This window comes from Camelus dromedarius, chromosome 16 (genome assembly GCF_036321535.1).
Source record: "Camelus dromedarius isolate mCamDro1 chromosome 16, mCamDro1.pat, whole genome shotgun sequence".
In the NCBI taxonomy this organism is placed as follows: Eukaryota; Metazoa; Chordata; class Mammalia; order Artiodactyla; family Camelidae; genus Camelus; species Camelus dromedarius.
Genome location: NC_087451.1, coordinates 40,572,513 through 40,592,880, shown reverse-complemented (window position 1 = coordinate 40,592,880; position 20,368 = coordinate 40,572,513). Strand labels below are relative to the sequence as shown.

The following is a 20,368-nucleotide window of genomic DNA, read 5'->3' as shown; positions in this document are numbered from 1 at the left end:
TATAGAGTAGTACAGTAAACAGTTCTTAACACTGCATTTGAACAGCGACATTAATAATAATGTGACAACACTATATACTTTTATAGGTGTTTGAGACTTTATTATGTGGTAATAGTAACTATGTTATGCATATCGGCTGCTATTGTGACTGTATTCATTTCCTATTGCTGTTGTATCAAATTACCACAAATTTAGTGGCTTAAAACAACACGAATATATTATTTTTACCTGGAGGTCAGAAGTTTGAAATGGGTCTTATATGAGGCTAAAAGTGAGGTTTTGGCATAGCTGTGTTCCTTCTCGAGGCACTAGGAGGGAATCCGTCCCTTGCGTTTTCTATTGTCTGGAGGCCACCTACACTTCTTGGTTTGCAGCTGTAATCCCTTTGACCTCTGCTTGTGTCACTACATCTCCTCCTCTTCAGCCTTTTTTCTTTTTTAAGGATCCTGTGATTACATCTCTCATACCTGAATAAAATCTGGGACACTCACTCTGTTGTAAAGTCCTCAATTTAAAACTACATATTCACAAATTCCAGAGATTAAAATGTGGATACCTTTGGGGAGTCCTTTATTGACTTTGTTCTTTTTCAAGATTGTTTCTTTTTCAAGAATATTTTTTTTCAAGATTGTCTCTTGCATTTCCATATGAATTCTAGGGTCAGCTTCTTGATTTCTGCAAAGAAGGTATCTGGGATTTTGTTAGGTATTGCACTGAATCTGTAGATCAGTTTGAGGAGTATTGCCTTCTTAACAATATGAAGTCTTCTAATGCATGAACATTTAATTAGCTCTTCTTTAATTTCTTTCAGTGATGTTTTATAGTTTTCAGTGTACAAGTCTAGCACTTACTTTGCTAAATTTATTCCTTAATTAAAAAAATATTTTTGATGTTACTGTAAATGGAATTGTTTTCTTAAGTTTATCTTTGGCGTGATGTTAGCTGAGGTTTTTCATAGATGCCCTTTATCAGACTGAGGAAGTTTCCTTCTATTTATTCATTGTGTGTTGAGTGTTTTTGTCAAGATAGGTGTTGGCTTTTGTCAAATATTTTTTTTGTTTCTATTGAGATGATTATTAAGATTTTTGTCTTTTATTAATAAGGTGTATTACCATGATTGATTGTTCAGTATATTGAGCCAACCTTGCATTTCTAGGATTCATTCTTCAGTTCATAAGTATGAAAATATTCATTTATGATATGGTGATATGAAGACTCATAGTCTCCCTTACATGACTGCGTTTACCTTCATCATTAGAGTCCAGAGTACTGCCATTTCTCTTTTTGCATTTATCTTCTCATCTAATAATTGTGAAACATCTTTCTTTGGCAATATTCTTCTCTTTGTCATCTTGGGATGAGAATAAATTGCTGTATTCTCAAATGTGTTCTATAAAAGCTTAAAAATAAGACTATAAAGCTGGCATCTCTAAACTTTTTTATCTTCTTCAGTTATGACTTTGGGCAAAACAATAAGAAAATTGAAGGAGGATGTAATAGTGATACTTTTACTAGTGAAATAGTGAAAATTAGTGAACGTGAATAGTGAAAAATTTCATTGTTGAATCATTCTTTTAGGAAAGTCCAGCATATTTCTATTTTCTCCTTATTTCTTTTCTATCATTTACAGTAAACATACATTGTGTAATAATAAAGCAATTTTTTCAATACCTTTTCTAAATACTATTATCTTGACTGGCTAGCTCACATTGTTTTCTAGGCATTGTAGCCTGCAGGGGCTCACGTGATGTTGGTAGCTGCAGTGGCTCAGAGTGGCAAGCTGGGGACATACTGATCCTTGGGATCCTAAGGATGGGATGGACTGAGAACTTACTCAATTGTAAATCTATCTGGACAGACAATCTGTGATAAAATATTTGATTCAGTTGAAATTTAGAAGTTAGACAACTTAGCCTAATGGGGAGAAAGATTAGGGAAGGACGTTGAGGTGAAGAGACATAGTGTCAGTTAGCTCCAAATACTGGGCACTAGGTGGCCCAGTGCAGTGTAGATGCTGTCCAAAGGAGCTTTGATTGGGTGAAAAGTGGAAGGCAGCATAATGACCTCTGTTTATAAACCTGGTCTAAATAGGGATTTATAAGTAGTACTTGTACGGTATACGAAGCTGGCTATGGAGCCCATCATCAGTTTCTCCCCTTACTTGAGAATTGCCCTACATTCCTTCCTGTGCCCTCAAATCTTGAATGAGATTGCATAATTTGAAGCTCTTCAGTGCAGTTTGGAATTTGTTAGGGGAATTATCAAAATTTATCTGGGGATAGAGCTCAGGTAATTTTGTTCAGTCCAGTGGCTTTTCTGGATATAACTGGTTCAGAGAAGTTCTGGTATGAGCAGGCATTTTATGATTATTGTATATTATATAGATACTCTAGATTTCTATTAGTCTTTCTGTGCCTGTATTTTCACTGTCTCTAATCTTTGATAAATTTGGTTAATTGTAGGTGCTTCTAAAGTTATTTCATGGAAAGTATCTGAGACATCTAGTAATTTACCTCAGTCAACACTTAATGGAAAGCCATCTTGATAATATACTGGTCATTCAATGTGCCCTTCAGAGATGGGAAAACGTGCAATTTCCAGATAGTGGACAAATGATCTTCTTTCTTGTATTGATCTTGTCCTATCATTGTTTATCTTTTTTTTTAAACATAGAGTTTTTGTCTTTTTCAAAAGCCCCAGTTCATGTTGCTAGATTTATCTTTGTACTTAGTACTCTCACTGTTCACACTATTGCATTTTCATTGGTCTTTACTTCTCCCATTATAGTTATATGCATACTCTTTTGAGATCTTTTTTCTTCCCTGTTCGTGACTGAGATTACTCATGAATCCATTTTTTGGAACTTCTCATGCCTTCAATAGATACTTACTAAATACCTTTTATATACCAGCTTCTGTGCCAGGTGCTAGGTTTTCAGTGGTGATCTCGCTTTTACAGTCCAGTGAGATAAAAATGTACTAAATAAACACCAAACAACTATATGGTCAGTGATTACATTCTTCTGCCATGTTTTTTTAGGTTTTCTGTATAAGGAATATGCTATCTATAAGATTTTTTTAAAACAAGTATTTTTAAGATCAAGGATGCTTAGCATCCTCCATTAAAATCATGTATTATAAAATAATTTTACCATTTTCCCAACATTATCATGTCTGCATCATTATTAACCACTGCATCCTTTTCTGTAATGTTTAAAAATTTTCTTTGAAATGTTTAGTAAACATGGGTATGTGTGTATGTTTTTCCCTTACAAAAATTTCTCTGAAGGGAATGGTAATAAATACTCAAAAATGAGTGGCATTTACTTTAAAGATGTATAGTTTACTTTTTGTAGTTATACTAGCAGATTTATTTTCAAGGGGACTTGGAAGGCAATGTCCAAATTAATATTGTGGAGAGAATCATAAAAGGCGATTTTGTTGGTTTCCTGAATAAGGAAAGATAATACTTAATTCATCATTTGGATCAGTATGCATTCTTGTTTTTGTAATTAAAGTGCTATAGACAATATCTTAATGTATTACTTTTCTTTATTTTTTATTTTCTTACTATTTGAAACATGTTCTTCAGATCCTCTAGAACTTTAAGAGCATGTCAATAGTATAATTTGTCTATTAGGCTTAGTTAAAATGTCAAGACACTTGTTTCTAGAATGGGAAAGCAAAGAAAAAAAATAAGAATAAGCCAATACATTGCAATATCAGAAATAAGAGTAAAAATAATACCAAACCACTGAAAATGGAAAAGGATATAGAAACAGATTTTTTTTTTTAAGCTAGCTAATAGAATGGAAAGTGTCTGATACGGTAAAGTTAAAGGTAATACTGTGATTAGCCTGGATGTTGCAGAAGTCCTTAACAGTTAACTTGATTACATTATTATTACATAGATATTTAAATGTATTCCTTCTTTGAATAAGTGGTTAAGAAAAGGACTTTAAATGTACAGGAAGGATGAACATTGAAAATGAAAATTGATTGTCCACTAATAAAATAGTGCAGAAAGATACTGAGATAGTATATTGAGTTCCCAGCCTTGGTGGACCATTAGGAAGAGAATAGTCAATACTTTTCATAAGTGGTTTAGACCAGGTGTCACAAACTTAAAAGCTTAGAGGCCATGTAGGTAACATAAGGTTCGAATCAGTTAAGTACGAGACAATTAGAAATGACTGGGGGTCTGTGAATGTTGTTATCCTCCTTTCAGAGTTTCACTTGCCAGGAATTTTTTTTAATGATTTCTCCTGAGAAAGTTAACATTAAAAAAAAAAGTTTGACTCTAACACTTGGAAAAGTAGGATGAAATTCAGCTATATATTACTGTCATAAATTCAATTAGTTCAAGCTGTCATTTCCCACTTAGCTTCAATTTTGTGGCATTTCTATATTAATGTTTTATTACAATAAATTTTCTAGTGGTATGCTAACTTGAATAAGAAAGTCATTTTATCAAAATGTAACTATGAGATGGATAATTAGCCTTAAATAAGTATTTTATGTTTCATTTCACTCTTTATGCATTTTAGTCAATTTTTATAAAATGTTTTAGGTCTAGCAAAGACAAAAAAACTATTTCAAAAAGTGATTATCATTGTAATTAATTTATTCCACTCATCATCGTTTTACTTAAATTAACTTTAGAATGTTATCTTGGTTTATTTTTAGATGCAAAATTTTTATTCATTTTGACTCCTAGTCTTAGTACCTTTTAAGGAATAATTTGTTTTTCTTCTAATAATAACCTGTGTCTATATATTTTTTTACTTTTGAAACTTTGGAGAACTGTACGTATATAATAGTAAGGTCTAAGTTTGGGAGAAGTTTGAAGTTTGATTAGAATTTTCTTGATTTTTCCTTAGATAAAAATTTGAACTTGCCTAAAATTTCTATACCTTTCCCTGACACAGTTACCTTAGTAAGTCTTCATTGTTCTAGTTAGTTCATAACCTGTTTGTCTATTAAAGCTTACTTATATCACATCCCCTTACCTCTTTACCAGGTTAATAATTTGATAAATCAAGTCTTTGCTTAATCATTCATTATTTATTTATTCATTGAAGTGTTTAGCGCCTCCTGTAAGCTAGCCATTGAGGATAAAGGGTAAGACCGATTTCTCTACAAGGGGTTTGATTTGGACAGTGATATACAAACTGAAGAAATAGAATTGATGAATTCAGTAAATATTTATTTGGCACCCACTGTTTACTAGGCATTATTCTCCAGTTATGGACTTGCAGCAATTAATTAAACAAGCAACTTCCATGCCCTCATGAAGCTTATATTCTAGTCAGGGAACTGACAATAAACAGGTATATCATTTAGAGATAAGTATTTGAAGAAAAATAAAGCATAGAAAGAAATGAGTGAAGGCTTTGAAGCATAAATCATACAACAAAGTTGTCCCCCCTTGAATTAAAGGAGCTAGTCTTTTGTACCATGTATTAATGAGTCATTATTGGTGGCTCTAGTCAGTCTGGAGCAGCTCTTTGGAGAAGGGGGAGCAGCTCTGAGCCAACCTGGGGGATGAATGCACTGATCCTGTAATGGTGATATGGGTGGGACATCATTGTGTACACTAAAGCAGGATATTTCCTCTCTCTCCTTCCCAAATGAGTTTTGTCATATTTTTTCTTGGTGGACTAATGCCAACCTGTAACAGTACTTTTTTTTTTTTTTTAACTCACTAGAGTAAGGTAAAATAAAGTATACAGTAGTACCACAAAATTTTTTTTAAATTAAATTTATTTTAAAAACAAGAACCACATTGAACACTACTTTTGGGGCTTTTAATTTGGATTACCAGATTTAGAAATTTCATAGTTTGAGCTGTTTTAAGTGGATTTATTAAGTGTTTCTTATTTAAGAATACACACTGAGGAAGAGGACAAAGAGCATGGGTTCAAATATAGCCTTAGTTGGGGAGGGTATATCTCAAGTGGTAGAGCGCATGCTTAGCATGCATGAGGTCCTGGGTTCAATCCCCAGTACCTCCTCTAAAAATAAATAAATAAATAAACCTAATTACCTCCCCCACCCCGCGCCCCTCCCCCCAAAAAACCACAACCAAATATGGCCTTAGGCATTCATTAACTATAACTGTGGGCATGCTATTTCACCTTTCTTTTGTAAAGTTTTTTATAATTAAAAAAATTTTTTTGGCGGGGAGGTAATTTGGTTTGTTTGTTTGTTTATTTATTTATTTTTAAATGGAGATACTGGGGGTTGAACCCAGGACCTCATACATGCTAGGCAGGCACTCCACCACTGAGCTATACCCTCACCCACTATTTCGCTTTTCTTTAATTCAGCTTCCTTTTGTTTAAAATGAAGCAAATACCATCTGTCTTAAGAAGGTTTTAATGAAGAGTAAAAAGATAATACGTGTAGACTATTTTATGTAATACATATTTTTCTTGCTTGTATATACACAGGAGATCTGATACGTAAGAAAATAGTTATTCATTCTCTTCTAAGAAAATACAAGTTGAAGAGTTATAAAATTTACTGTTTAAATTTCATGATATATTTTAAAATATGAAGTATATTTCATATATGTCCCTACATATAATACAATTTTTTTCAAGTTTTTCAAATATTAGTTAAGTAAGTTCTTCTTAAACTTAGAATTTCTACTTCTCAGATAATCTCTTAAAGTAAGATTAGGAGGAAAAATCCCTAAAAGTAGCTCTCAAGATGCATATATAAAAGGAGTATTTCATAAATACTTGAAATATTTTTAGGAGTCATAACTATATTTATCTTCACTGATAAAAAGGATGTTATTTTTTGTTGTTCACCTTAAATCATTATGTTTTTTACATTATGACTAATGACCTTGCTAAACTCACTTGTTAATTCTGATAGTTTATAAATTCTTTTAGGTTTTCTAAGTACATAATCATGTTGTTTGTCAAAGTGGCATTTTTATCTCTTTCTTCTCTTTCTGTATACTTTCTGTTTCATGTTCTTACCTTTTTGTACTGGCTAAGACCTCCAGGACTATGTTAAGTGCAAGTTGTGATAATAAGTGGTCACATTCTTCAGTGTCAGGGGGAATATTTATGTATCAAAAGTTTGATGTTTACTGTAGGCTTTTTTAAAGATACACTTTCATAATATTAAAGAACTCTTATTTCTAATTTTGTATAAGTTTTCTTTTAATAATGAGTGAGTGTTGAATTTTATCAATTGCTTTTGCTTCATCTACTGATAATATGATTTATTTCTCATTATGTGGTAAATTATATTGTCTAAAGAGATAATATAATCTTGATCAAATTCCAGCAGGCATTTTTGTTTTTTTGTGGAAATTGAGAAGCTGATTCTAAAATGTATATGGTAATGCGAAGAACCTAAACATCCAAAAAAGCAATTTTGGAAACTAATGAAAAAGCTGAAGCACTTACAAGACCTGAATTCAAGACTTACTCTAAAGCTCCAGTATGGTACTGGCATAAATATCAACAAGTAGTTCAATGGAACAGAATAGATAGTTCAGCAAAAGACCTATACTTATATCATCATTTGTTTTCAGTGAAGTCATTAATGGGTAAAGGAAAGTCTTTTCAACAAATGGTGGTGGAACAAATAGATACCATTTTAGAAAAAATTAACTTTGATCTGTGTCTTATATTATACGTGAAAATCAATTCAAAATAAATCAAACATCACATAAATGCTAAAAATCATAAAACTTTTAGAAGAAAACACAGAATATCTTCATTATTTAGAGGTTGGCAAAGGATTATTAGAATACAAAGTAATAACCATAAAACTTTAAAGAAATCTGCTCATCAAAAATAACATTAAGAAAATGAATAGGTAAGTCACAAACTGGGAGAAATTATGCGCAAAACATACATCTAACAGATATAAATATATATATAAAATATATATATTATATATATACAGAGAGAGATATATATATGTATGTGTGTGTGTGTATATATATATATATATCACAGATATATATCCAAGATATATAAAGAGCATCTACAACTCAATAATAAAGAGACAATCCAATTTTTACATGGTAAAAGATTTGATAGACACTTTAAAAAAGAAAATATATTTTCTTTCTTACCACATATTAAAAGGGCTAAACATTATTTGTCACTGGGTAAATATAAATTATAATGAGCTACCATTATATTCCCACTAGAACAGCTAATTTTTTAAAACTTGGCAATATCAAATATTGACCAGGTTGGACAGCAACTGAAATTCTTAATACACTGTTAGGAGTATAATGGTACAATTGCTTTGGAGAAAAGTCTAGTAGTTTATTATAAAACTAAGCATATACCTAATGCATGACTCCACCCCTAACATATTTACCCAGGAGAAATTAAAACATATGTGCTTAAAAAGACTAATAAAACAATTTTTATAGCAGCTTTATTCGTGACAGCCAAAAACCAGCACAGGTGTCCATCAGTAGAAAAATGGATAAACTGTGGGATTTTCTTTCAGTGGAATACTACTCATCATAAGAAAGTATGAACTATTCATATAGTCAACAATATAGATAAACCTCAAAATATAATATGTAGAGCACAAGAATCTTACATAAAAAATGTATGCAGTAATCTAGAAAAAAATCAGAATAATGGGTTGTCTCTTAAAGGCAGATACAAGAATTAACTGAGAAAAGGCATGAGTAAACTTTCCAGTATGATGGTAATATTCTGCATCTTGAGGGAGCTTGGGATACACAGTATATGCACTAGAACTCTGTTCTAGTTCACGTTTGCTCTGTTCATTCTGCTGGAGGCACCAAGTACTGGCACTTGGGAAATTTTGTTGTGAAGAGCAAGGATCTAGGTGCAGTAATTGGACCGTGTGGGAATAGAGGGGTTTGCTTATTTGTTTTTGGATAGGATATACAAGCATGTTTATGTTATGACTGGAATGATTCAGTAGAGAGAGAAAAAATTAAAGCTGCACGAGAGAGAAAAGAAAGATGATTTTTGGATAAAGGTTCTTGAGAAGGTGAGAGGACATAATCCAAAGCACACTTGGCAGGATTTTCCTTTGATAAGAGTGGGACATAAAGAGGTTAGGTACTGATTCATGTGTATCAGTAGTCTTGTGAGATGAAATTCTGGTTTGACCAATGGAAAATATGCAGCTGCTGAGAGTTTCTAGACTCTTAAACTTTGGGTTTGTGTGTGGGGAAATTGTCCAAGAAATAGAGAGTCAGGTGAAAGGCTAAACCGTATTTATAGCAACCTAATTCTGTTTTCTGTTTCTGTGTATCCTCAGTGATATCCACCTTTGTCTTTTAAGTTACTCCAAGTATTATAGTATACTTTTAAAGAAATACTTAAACCTTAAATTATATTAAATTATTTAAATAAATGTTTTTGTCATGTAGTTAAAATTTCAGTACTACATACTCATAGTAGTTAATTCCTTATAGCACATTTAAAATTAATTCTTAATATAAGTAATTGAATAGAACATTAAGTTTTCTAACATGTTTTCCCACATTTTCTTTTACAGTTTTGTGAGTACTAGAATAGCACAACCATGTTTCGGAATAGTCTCAAGATGCTTCTTACTGGAGGGAAATCAAGTCGTAAAAACAGGTCAAGTGGTAAGTGACTATCCTACATTTATTCTGTGTGATATTTTAGAAAAGTTTTTTTTAGTAATCTGAATTAATGCTACAGTACTTTACATATTCATTTATTAAATGGCTTATTTAATTTAGAAAACCAAAGAAAATTTATTTTCCTATAAGCTGTCAAACTGTTTATTAAGAGGAACACGTGAACACTTATCAGGAATAGTCAGGTAAAGGAAAAGTTTATGAAGGAAAAAATATTTATTTCTATTATATGAGAGTGTCATGCTTCTGTGCACTACCTAATAAAGACCTTCTAGACCTAAATTTACTTTTTGAATTAACATGTAAAATTATTTCAATCCTAGATACTCTTTGAGGAATGAGACTGTAAAAATAGGAACTGTCCTCAATGGGTTATAAAGTGAAGTATAAATTGAACATTTTTGCAGTCATTACAATAAAGATTTTATTTAAAACTGAGGGTGTAATTCTTAGACTTTTAAGGTAGAAATAAACCAAAACTGTATATATAGTTTTTTGGGAGAAATATTGAAGATTAAAATACTAAATGTTTGTTTTCTGTTAAAGGGTTGTCAGTATTTTTTTTAAAGTGAAATAATAGTTAATTTACAGTATTGTGTTAGTTTCAGGTGTTCTCAGTGGTTTCAGTGTTTTTGCAGATTATATTCCATTATTACAAGATAATGGGTATAATTCTCTCTGCTATACAGTATTCCTTGTTGCTATTCTTTTAATCTTTTAAATTTCCTATTTTTAATGCATTTTACAGATGTACATTGATAGTGTATTTATTATCATTCACTTCAAAATGCTTTTTAGCTCCTGTTGTGATTTCCTCTTGACTCATAGGTATTTAAAGTGTAATTGTTAATTTCCAAACAGTTGATTTCTTGGTTATCTTATTATTAACTTAGCTTAATTGTACTCTTATCAGAGAACCTATTCTATATTGTTTTATCCTTTTCGTACTTACTGAGTTTTGCCTTATAGTTCAGCACATGATCAATTTTGGTAAATGTTCTGGATGCATCTGAAAATAATGTGGATTCCACAGTTATGAGTGCAGTGTAGATCAGTTTTTGATGGTAGTCCTTGAATATTTTGTATCCTAGCCTATTTTTTAAAAATTATTTACTGAGAAATATGTGATTAAATCCTACACTATGTGGAATTGTGTATTTCTCCTTCTAGTTCCTGATAGTTTTTATTTTATGTACTTGGAAGCTATCTTATTAGATACATTGAAATTTAGAATTACTATATCTTCCTAGTGAATTAACTGTTTCACCGTAATGAAATGTCCCTCTCTAGTTTTAATAATGCCTTTTGTTTGAAAGTTGACTTTGTCTAATATGAGTATAGCTATCCCAGTTTTCTTCTGATTAGTATTTATTAGGTATGATTTGTTCCATTCTCTTATTTTCACCATTTCTATATGTTTATACTGTTAATAGTATATAGTTGAATTTTCTTTTTTTATTCATTCAGAAACGTTATTTCTTTTAAGGGAGACATTGGTTCATCTACATTTACTCAACCAATAATATATTTGAGTTTAAATATAACATATTGCTGTGTGTTTTCTACTTGTCCTGACTGTTTTGTGCCTTTTTTCTCTCTCCTTTATTGCTTTGTTTTAGATTGATCAAACATTTTGTATATTCCATATCTTCTCTATTGACTTGGAGATTATATACTCTTAAAATTCTTTTAGTGGTTACCTTGAAGATTTAAACAGCAGTCAAAGTTTGATATTAATTGGTACTTTTACCGTCTTCTTGGACAGTGCAGGAGCAGTAGAATCTTTTCACCTGTATGTATTTAAATTCAACAAGATATTATTGTTGTTATTTTATGTAGTCATTATTATTTGGATTTATCCACATATTAGACCTTTTCAGCTTTTGTTCCTTCCTGCATCCTTCACTTTCTAGATGGGATCACCTTTCTTTTTGTTTGTAGAACACTTTTTATAATTTCCTTTAGGTGGTATCTTTATGTGGCAAATTTACTTTGCTTTTATTTATCTGAAAATGTCTTTGTTTTTGCAGGATACTTTTACTGGGAGTAGAGCTGTAGGTTGGCAGTTATTTTCTTTCAGCACTTTGAAATATTGTTAGTTGTCTTTAGCTTCTTGAATTATTTCTGATGAGAAGACTGTTGTCAGTAGACTTTTTTCTCTTTGTTTTTAGTTTTCTAGGTTTACATTGATGTGCCTAGGAGAGGTTTTCTTGTTAATCTTTGTTTATCTGCTATTTATTTACATTTGTAGGGTTTCTTGAATTTGTGGCTTGATGTCTTTCATCAATTCTGAAATGCTGTTACTCATTATCTCTTCAAATTTTATTTTTTTCCCATTTTCTCTTTCTCCTTTCTTTCTAGGATTCCAGTTACTCATTCGATAGACCACATGCATATCATCTCTGTCTCTTACACTCTTTCTGTCCTTCTGTCTCTATATGCTTTATGTTGGATATTTTCTTTTTATCTATCTTATAGTTCACTAATTGACTCAATGTTGGTATATAGTCTTTTCTTAACTGCATTCAGTTCTTAATTTCAGTTTTTGTATATTTCAGTTTTAGAACTTCCAATTGCTTGTTTGATTTTTTTTTTAATTTGGAAATAAATTTAAGCTTACTGAAAAGTTACAACAATAGTAGAGAGAACTCCAGATACCCTCCTGCAGATTCATGAACTTTTTACTGCATTTGCTTTATCATTCTCTCTTTATATATATACACACACTCTGTCTCCCTCTCTCCCGCACTGCAACCTCTCTCCCTCACTTTTTTAAATCACTTGAGGGTTGGTTAAATACATCATGCCCCTTTACTCGTAATAAATTTCAGTGAGTATTTCTTGAGGAGATTCGTTTATATAACTATAGTACAGTTATCAATCTCAAGCAATTTAACATTGATACAATACCTTTATCCAGTCTACTGTCTGTTCTCTAAATTCTGTCAATTTACCCATTAATTTCTGTTAATAGAATTTCCCCCTTCCTTTCCAAGATCCACTTCAGAATAAGATATTACATTACTTGTTATATCTTTTTACTCTAATTTAATTCGAAAAAGTTTCTCAGCCTTTCTTGACATTTTTGAAGTATGAAAGCTTTCTCTCTTTAAAAAAACTGAATGTTCCTAATTTTGGGTTTGTTTGATTTTTTAAAAAAAAATTATTAGATTCAGGTTATGTATTTGTGGTCTGAATGTTACGTAGATGTATGTTGTTTTCATCTAGGGTTATGACAGCTGGAGGCACACAGTGTCCATCTGTCACTCATTAATGATTTTGATGATCGTATCACGGTGCTGTCCAGTTTCTCTGCTGCATGGATACTAATTTTCCCCTTTCAAACTAAAAATAATTTGCAGGTGGACACCATTAGGTTCTTTTAATTTTTCTAGTTTTTTGTTAATCATATTCTCACTCTTGTCTGTTTATCTCCCTGAAGGTAGTAAGTCTGTATCTGTATTTATTTGTCTTAAAAGTCTGTATCTGGTAACTATAAATGTGCTGTTTTCATTTGTTTTTACTAATATAATTTTATTTCCTCCTATGCCTAGTTTTTTTTTTTTTTTAATGAGCTTTTCATTTTTGGTTAATTTTAGTCAGAAAAGTTCCCAAGATAATACAGAGAATTCCTGTGTAACTTTTACCTAATTTCCCCCATTGTTACATCTTATATTACCATGGTGCATTTATCAAAACTAAGGAACCAACATTGGTACATTGCTATTAACTAAACTCCAGACTTCTGTTTGGATTTCATTAGTTTTTTTCAATAAAGTCCTCATCATGTTTCAGAATTGAATCCAGAGAACTGCATTGCATTTAGTTATTGCATTGCTCCAAACATTGATTGGGTTTGGCAGAAGGCAAATAATAGTTGACATCACCCTGCCAGTCACTTTTTTTTTTCGAAGAAACACACACGTACACTCATACTCATACATGTCAGAGAACCAGGTTGCCTCCAGATTTGACATTTAAAGAAAGATTTATCCAAATTTGTTTTCTGGCCAAAAAACTATGATTCTCTTGGTCACCTTTAGTTGTTCACTTTTGACACCAGCAGTAGGATTTTCTGTCACTTCACAGCAGTTAATTTATATAAAATAACTAGTAGAAAACAGTAAAGCCATATTAAGATGCAGTTGCTAGATAGTCTTTTTGCCCTGACTGCCAGGTAAGTGATTCATTTCCACATATTATCCATATAGAGGTAGACATCAAATTTGTGCTTTAGCAAAATTACAAATTATTGTATCCTAGACTTTTGAGTAACTACTGCTTTAGTAGCGATCATATTATTAAATCCATATATGTTGAGCTTACTGTAGTATTAAAGTTTATTCTTTTGGTTTACTAGGTATTTAATTATGTCAATACTGATTTCAAGGAGTCTTATTCTAGTATTTATTCTTCTCCATGGTTTTTCATGTAAAATGATTATAATTTAGAGTAGTTACAAAAATAGTGATTTGTATTCTGTATGGCAAGAACCTTATTTGTACAGAAGCAGCACTTTTTAAAAATATTCTCCAAGACAGGATTCCAAATTAAGAATAAATTTGATATTAAAAGAAGAAGCATATTTATGGAATGTCATTAATGTTTTCATCATTATCATTTTTAAAATGTCTAACTGTTAAGGCATGATTGGGTTGGTACTTTATTCTTTGCATTAACTTTGGCTCATGGTTTATTTTTAAGATTAGTAAGGTAGGTTTTCTCATGGCATAATCATTTGTTTTGTTTTATTTTAGGAAGCCAATTTAGTATTTAGTTTAAAAAGCATTTGTAATAAAGGGAAATTGGCTGTTCTGATTTGTCTTTTAAATAGCTAATCTGAGCTTTTATATGGGCCACTAGATAAATAATTAACAGAAATAGATTTTATATCAAGTAATAACAAATGAATTTTCTCAGGCAAAATTTTCCCCCTAAGGACATGTGAAGATCAGCTTCAAGTTTTATAGCTTAATTCAGATTTGTGATGTGAAAATTGTTTCTCATATATGTAGGACATGGAACTCTTATTTTGTGAAAAGACAACTGTGTAACTCTTTGGAATTATAAATTATAAAGAAAAAATGTGTGCTGTGTTTTTTAAAAAATGAATGTTTATATATTTTTTCTTAACTGTTGTTTTTATTATTCAAAAATATTTGCAAGTAATTAGTAAAAGTTCCAATATGCTTCTTTGATACAACGAATGCCATTATTTGGTATCATGATATAATTGTTTTGGCAAACTATCATTCAAGTATGAGGGGGAAAAGTACTGTCAACTTTAGATGTTCAAGAACTCAGAAAGTATAGTACCCTTAGTATGTAACAGCCATTGGGAGAGAAAAAATAACTTGGTAAATATTCTGTGTTGAAATTTGACTAAAACTTCTGATTTATTTTTTCTTAAGATTACGCTAGTGCTTCGTTAAATGTTATTCTTGTTGAAAAGAAAAAAAAAAAACAAACTTGAGGCTGTCTCCTACCAAAATAAAAAATAAATGTGAGGAAAGCAGGAGATGGAAAAAAAAAGAGAGCAAAGTAAGTAAAAATTATAGTTATGTAAATAATTCCTGATATTGTGCTACAACAAATAGAATTCCAGGAATGCAAAGATGTTTCTATATCAGAAAATCAATATAAGTTTTTTACTTAGAAAAAGATTTAAAACCACATTATGGTATCAATGTATTCTGAAAAAGCATTTTATAAAACTGAGCAGCCATTAAAATAGAAAAAGGATAGTTTAAATATAATGAAGAGTATTCACAAAATCCAACAGCCAAACATCACATTAAGCAAAGAAATGGATCAACCATTTCCATTATAACAGAAAGATGCTAGAGATTTCTCCTATTACCATTCTTTTACATTGTTTGGAGGGTTCTAGTATACAATAAAGATAAGAAAATAAAAGGACTAGTGTAAATATTAGAAAAGATAAGGCAGTGTCATTTTCGATTTTAAGTGAGGTGAAAACCCTGGAGAATCCAGTAAATATCTACTAGAAATAATAATGTAATTTGGCAAAGTGGTTGGCACTTTTAGCTCCACCAATATTTACGATTAGAAATGTAAATGAGAAAAAAATTACACGGTGGTAACAGCCATCAAATTCTCAGGAATAGATTTGACAAGAAACTTTATTGAAGTGTGTAAGATGGACAAATGAAAGACGTATCCCATCTCTGGATTTGCACATAAATTTATTTCATTTCTATTCAGGAAAACAGCAGGCTTATTTTCAGTTGGGTAAAATAACCGTAAAATTCTGTGGAAGAATAAATGAGAATAATTAAGGATGAAAAAGAATAATTGATTTTGTTGAGGATATGATTTACAAGATATGAAAACTAACTATAAATACATGGTTGCATAGGCAAATAGGCTAGATATGTCTAGGACAGAGAGCAAGGAAAACCATGGCATTACTGAGGCAAGAGTACTATTGCCATTTCATTTTGTGAAATTGTCCAACACCTTGTAGGATACAGTGCCATTATGACCAAAAGATACCTTCTAAATTTTCAAACAACCAGTCTGTCTTTGAGACTTAAGCTAGAGATTTAATGGAATTGTTAAATTTTATGTTTTCTTGTATCACTGTGTTACCTCAGATACTGGAGGTACTGGTTCTTTTGTTATGTTTTGTGATTTTTTTCTTAGTGGATCATTTCCTGATGTGTTTTCTAAGGTTTGTTTATAAGCTCATCTCTGTTAACTATTGAAATCGTCTCTTCTGCTAGGCACTGCACTGGTATCATAGGCCATGGACTGATTTTTTTTTTTTTTAAGTTTTTATTGTGGTAAAATATATGTAACACAAACTTCACCATTTTAGCCATTTTTAATTATACAGTTCATTGGCATTAATTACATTCACAGTGTTGTGCAACCATCACTGCTATTTCCCCCAATATTTTTATAATGCCAAACCCAGTTAAGTAGTAACTCCCCGTTTCCCATCTCCCCAGCCCTAATATCTTTCTGTCTCTATGAATTTGCCTTTTCTAGGTATTTCATATAAGTATAATCACACTATTTTGTCCTTTTGTGTATAGTTTATTTCACCTGGCATAATGTTTTCAAGGTTTATTCCTGTTGTGGCTCGTAGAAGTTCATTCCTTTTTATGACAATACTTACTATTCACTGTATGTTTATGCTACGTTTAGTTTATTCATTCATCTGTTGGTAGACACTTGGGTTATTTCCATTTGAATAATGCTGCTCTAAGCATTGTCATACAAGTATCTGTTTGAGCCTCTTACTAGTTTTTTTGGGGGGTGGGGGAGGGAATATATCTAGGAGTGGAATTGCTGGTCATATGGGGAAATGTACAGAGTTTTGTGTGAACATATATTTTCATTTCTTTGGGGTAAATGTCCAGAAGTATAATTGCCAGGACATATTTTAGTTGCATGTTTAGTTTTTAAAGAAAGTACCAGCTCTTTTTCAGAGTGTCTATACCATTTTATATTCCCACCAGCATTGTGTGTATAATTCAGTTTCTCATCCTCAGCAGAATTTAGTGTTGTCACTATTTTAATTATTTTGATAGATGTGTATCAGTATTTCATCATGGTTTTAATTTGCATTTCCCTAGTAGCTAAATGATATTGAGTGGCTTTTCATGCGCTTATTTGCCTTTTGCATGGTCTTCTTTGGAGAAATAGCTCTTCACGTCCTTTGACTATCTTCTACTTGGATTATTTGTATGTGTGCGTGTTCAGTTCTGAGAGTTCTTTATATATTCTAGCCTTTGTCAGATAAGTGGTTTGCAAATATTTTCTCCCAGTCTATTGATTGTTTTTCTATCCCCTTAACAGGGTGTTTTGTAGAGCAGTGTTTTTAATATTGATGAAGCCCAGTTTATCATTTTACTTTTATAGATCATGATTTAATTTCTGTCAATACATGTTTATTCATTAATCACTAAGTACTGGGTAGTGTATTGGCTGCTTGATATTTGAGTTCAAGTTAATTTCTCTTTAACCACCCACCTCATGAACAAAAATCAGATCATCTGTGGAAATAGGGCACTTTGTTAGAAGCATTTATTACTGATGTTCCCCCCACTTTCCCTGCCTCATCCCCTAGTTGCGCTTTGAAATTAATTAAAATCTTTATTGCTCTCTGAATAGTGAATGTTTGTTATAAACTATAAAGAAATATGTACAATAGTATTCATATAAATATATTTATACTGTGAAAATATCTTTTTCCTTCCAGAGATAGTAAGTTTTATTTCACTAATAAACCAGGAAATTACAACATAAGCTCTTCAAGTGTTTTTACCTTTTCTGTAACCTGTTCTAACAAATTTGATTAGAAAATATACTCCTATTGAATAGGAGGAAAGGATTTTTTTAAATTATAGAGCTATGTCTTTTGTAATAAAACCCAAACTGTCATATTTTTATTGATTACTGTCTCTTTCTGTTCTCTGCCCATCAGTTTGTCCAATTTGTGTTTGTCAATTGAGATATTTACTCTTTATGAGGTTCATTTGTCCTTGCCAATTAAGATAAGCTGTCATAGAACTTGAGGTGAAAAGCCATTAGGGGAAGTGACAGAGTATGGCTGTATAAAAGAGGATTCTGATTTGGTGGTAGAGGACAGTGGCATGTGAAAATGAATGCGACTAGAGGCTCAAAAAAAGTGGTAAGAACCTTGAAACTGCATTTTGAAACAGATCTGATTTGACTGGTTTTATTTATATTTCAGATGTTTGTAGTAATTTAGCAATTAAACAAACAGCACTTTCTCATCAGATAGACACATACACATGCTCTCATGTTTTCACCTCTAATTCCAGTCTTATTTTCATCCTATTTTTTTGGAATTTAAAGTTTTGCTAAACTACCTTCACAAGTTGAATTGTCATGATTTCATCTTTTACTGTGCTTCGTGTGTCATATAAATTATTTATTTTTTGAAAGTTTAGTTAACTCAGACATAAAAATGGCTAGCATGAGCTTCTTGGGGTTTTTTTTTGAGTCATTTTTTGACAGTGTTTTCTTTAAAAAAAAATTTTTTTTAATTGAAGTACAGTCAGTTACAATGTGCCAGTTTCTGATGTATAGCATAATGTCCCAGTCATGCATATACATGCATATATTCGTTTTCATATTCTTTTTCATTAAAGATTATTGCAAGATATTTAATATAGTTCCCTGTGCTGAGTATTTTCTATTTTATTGTCAAGTGATCTAATTCGGTTTCCTTTAGGCAATTTGGATAATTTATTATTTTCCTGGAAAATGTCCATTTCATTGAGATTTTTAAATTTATTTGCATAAAGTTATACATGTTGTGTTCATTTGAGTTTAATTCAGTTTCTTCTAATGCTGAATGTTTTTTTATTTTCTCTTAGCATTGTATGAGGCTTACTCTTGGATTTACTAATTTTATTTTTATTTTTCTTCTCATTTACATTATGAATTTTTCTATGATACATCTTTTGCTGTGTTCCGTAAATATTGACATATAGAAGTCTCATTACTAACTTCTCACATAGTCTGATTTTATAGTAACATAGCCACACACATTTGTTCTTTTTTTTTTATTATAGTCAGCTACAGTGTGTCAGTTGGTGATGTATAGCATAATGTCCCAGTCATGCATATATGTACATATACTTGTTTTCATATTCTTTTTCATTAAAGGTTATTACAAGATACTGAATATAGTTCCCTGGGCTATACAGAAGAAATTTGTTTTTTTGATCTATTTTTATGTATAGTGGTTAACATTTGCAAATCTCAGACTCCCAAATTTATCCCTTCTCCCAGTAACCGTAAGATTGTTTACTATGTCTGTGAGTCTCTTGTAGATGAGTTCATCAGTGTCCTCTTTTTCCTTTTTCTTTTTCTTTTTTTTGGATTCCATGCCCATTTGTGATAGAGACCATACAGCCCACAGTTCTGAAATATTTATGATCTGGCCTTGTGAGAAAAAATTTGCCAACCCTTGTTATAAAGCATTGTGATTTTTTTTTTTTGGTGGTAGTGGAGGGGAATGGCGCTGTATTTTGATCAGATTTTATATGTATTTTCTCTTGATAGGGCGAAGTTTGCTACATTTATTAAGTAAACTTTACTGATTTTTTAGCTCCTGTAATGTTAATATTTTGCTTACTTGAGGTTCCAAAATTTTTGCCTTAAATCTATCTGGATTTTGTATTTAAGGTGTATCTCTCATAAATATGTAGTTTTGCCTTGTTGTTGTTGTTAAATCCAGTCTGATTTTCTACTTTTAAATGGTATATTTAGTACACTTACATGGACTATACAACTGTTGATACAATTTAGTTAAGTTTCTCTGTTGCTCTTTGTTTCTGTTGCATTCCATGTGTTCCTTTTTCTTCTTTCCATGCTCCTTGTCTTCTTTAGAATTTATGAAATATTTTAAATTCTGTTTTTGTGTCCTTTTAGCTATACCTTGGATTTTTAAATAGAAATTATGTAAGGGATTACCATATGCATCTTTAACTTTTTATGGTTTAACTTGAATTTTTATTTTACTACTTTGTGAGCATTGTAAGTCCCTTAGGATATTTAACTCTATTTATATCCTACTCTTTGTTGTCTTATATTTTACTCCCACTATAGTATATAATCCCACAATGCATTTCTGTTGCTTTAAGTAGTCATTAGTCTTTAAAACATTCTTAAGTGTTTTTTTAGAACACTTGACCCATATGTTGCCTTTTTCTAGTAGTATTCATTCCTTCTT

At 31.2% G+C, this 20,368-nt stretch overlaps 1 protein-coding gene across 9 annotated transcripts in view; it reads left to right on the top strand.

The window, feature by feature from the left end:
* Positions 1-20,368, top strand: part of TANC2 (tetratricopeptide repeat, ankyrin repeat and coiled-coil containing 2) — a 304,309-nt gene that overhangs the window by 30,067 nt on the left and 253,874 nt on the right. For all 9 annotated transcript variants that reach the window (XM_064495693.1, XM_064495689.1, XM_064495696.1 and 6 more), the window contains exon 2: positions 9,525-9,618. In XM_064495693.1, the coding sequence (XP_064351763.1) occupies positions 9,552-9,618 (67 nt within the window). In that variant the 5' untranslated portion in view covers positions 9,525-9,551. The remainder of the gene's footprint in view (positions 1-9,524; positions 9,619-20,368) is intronic.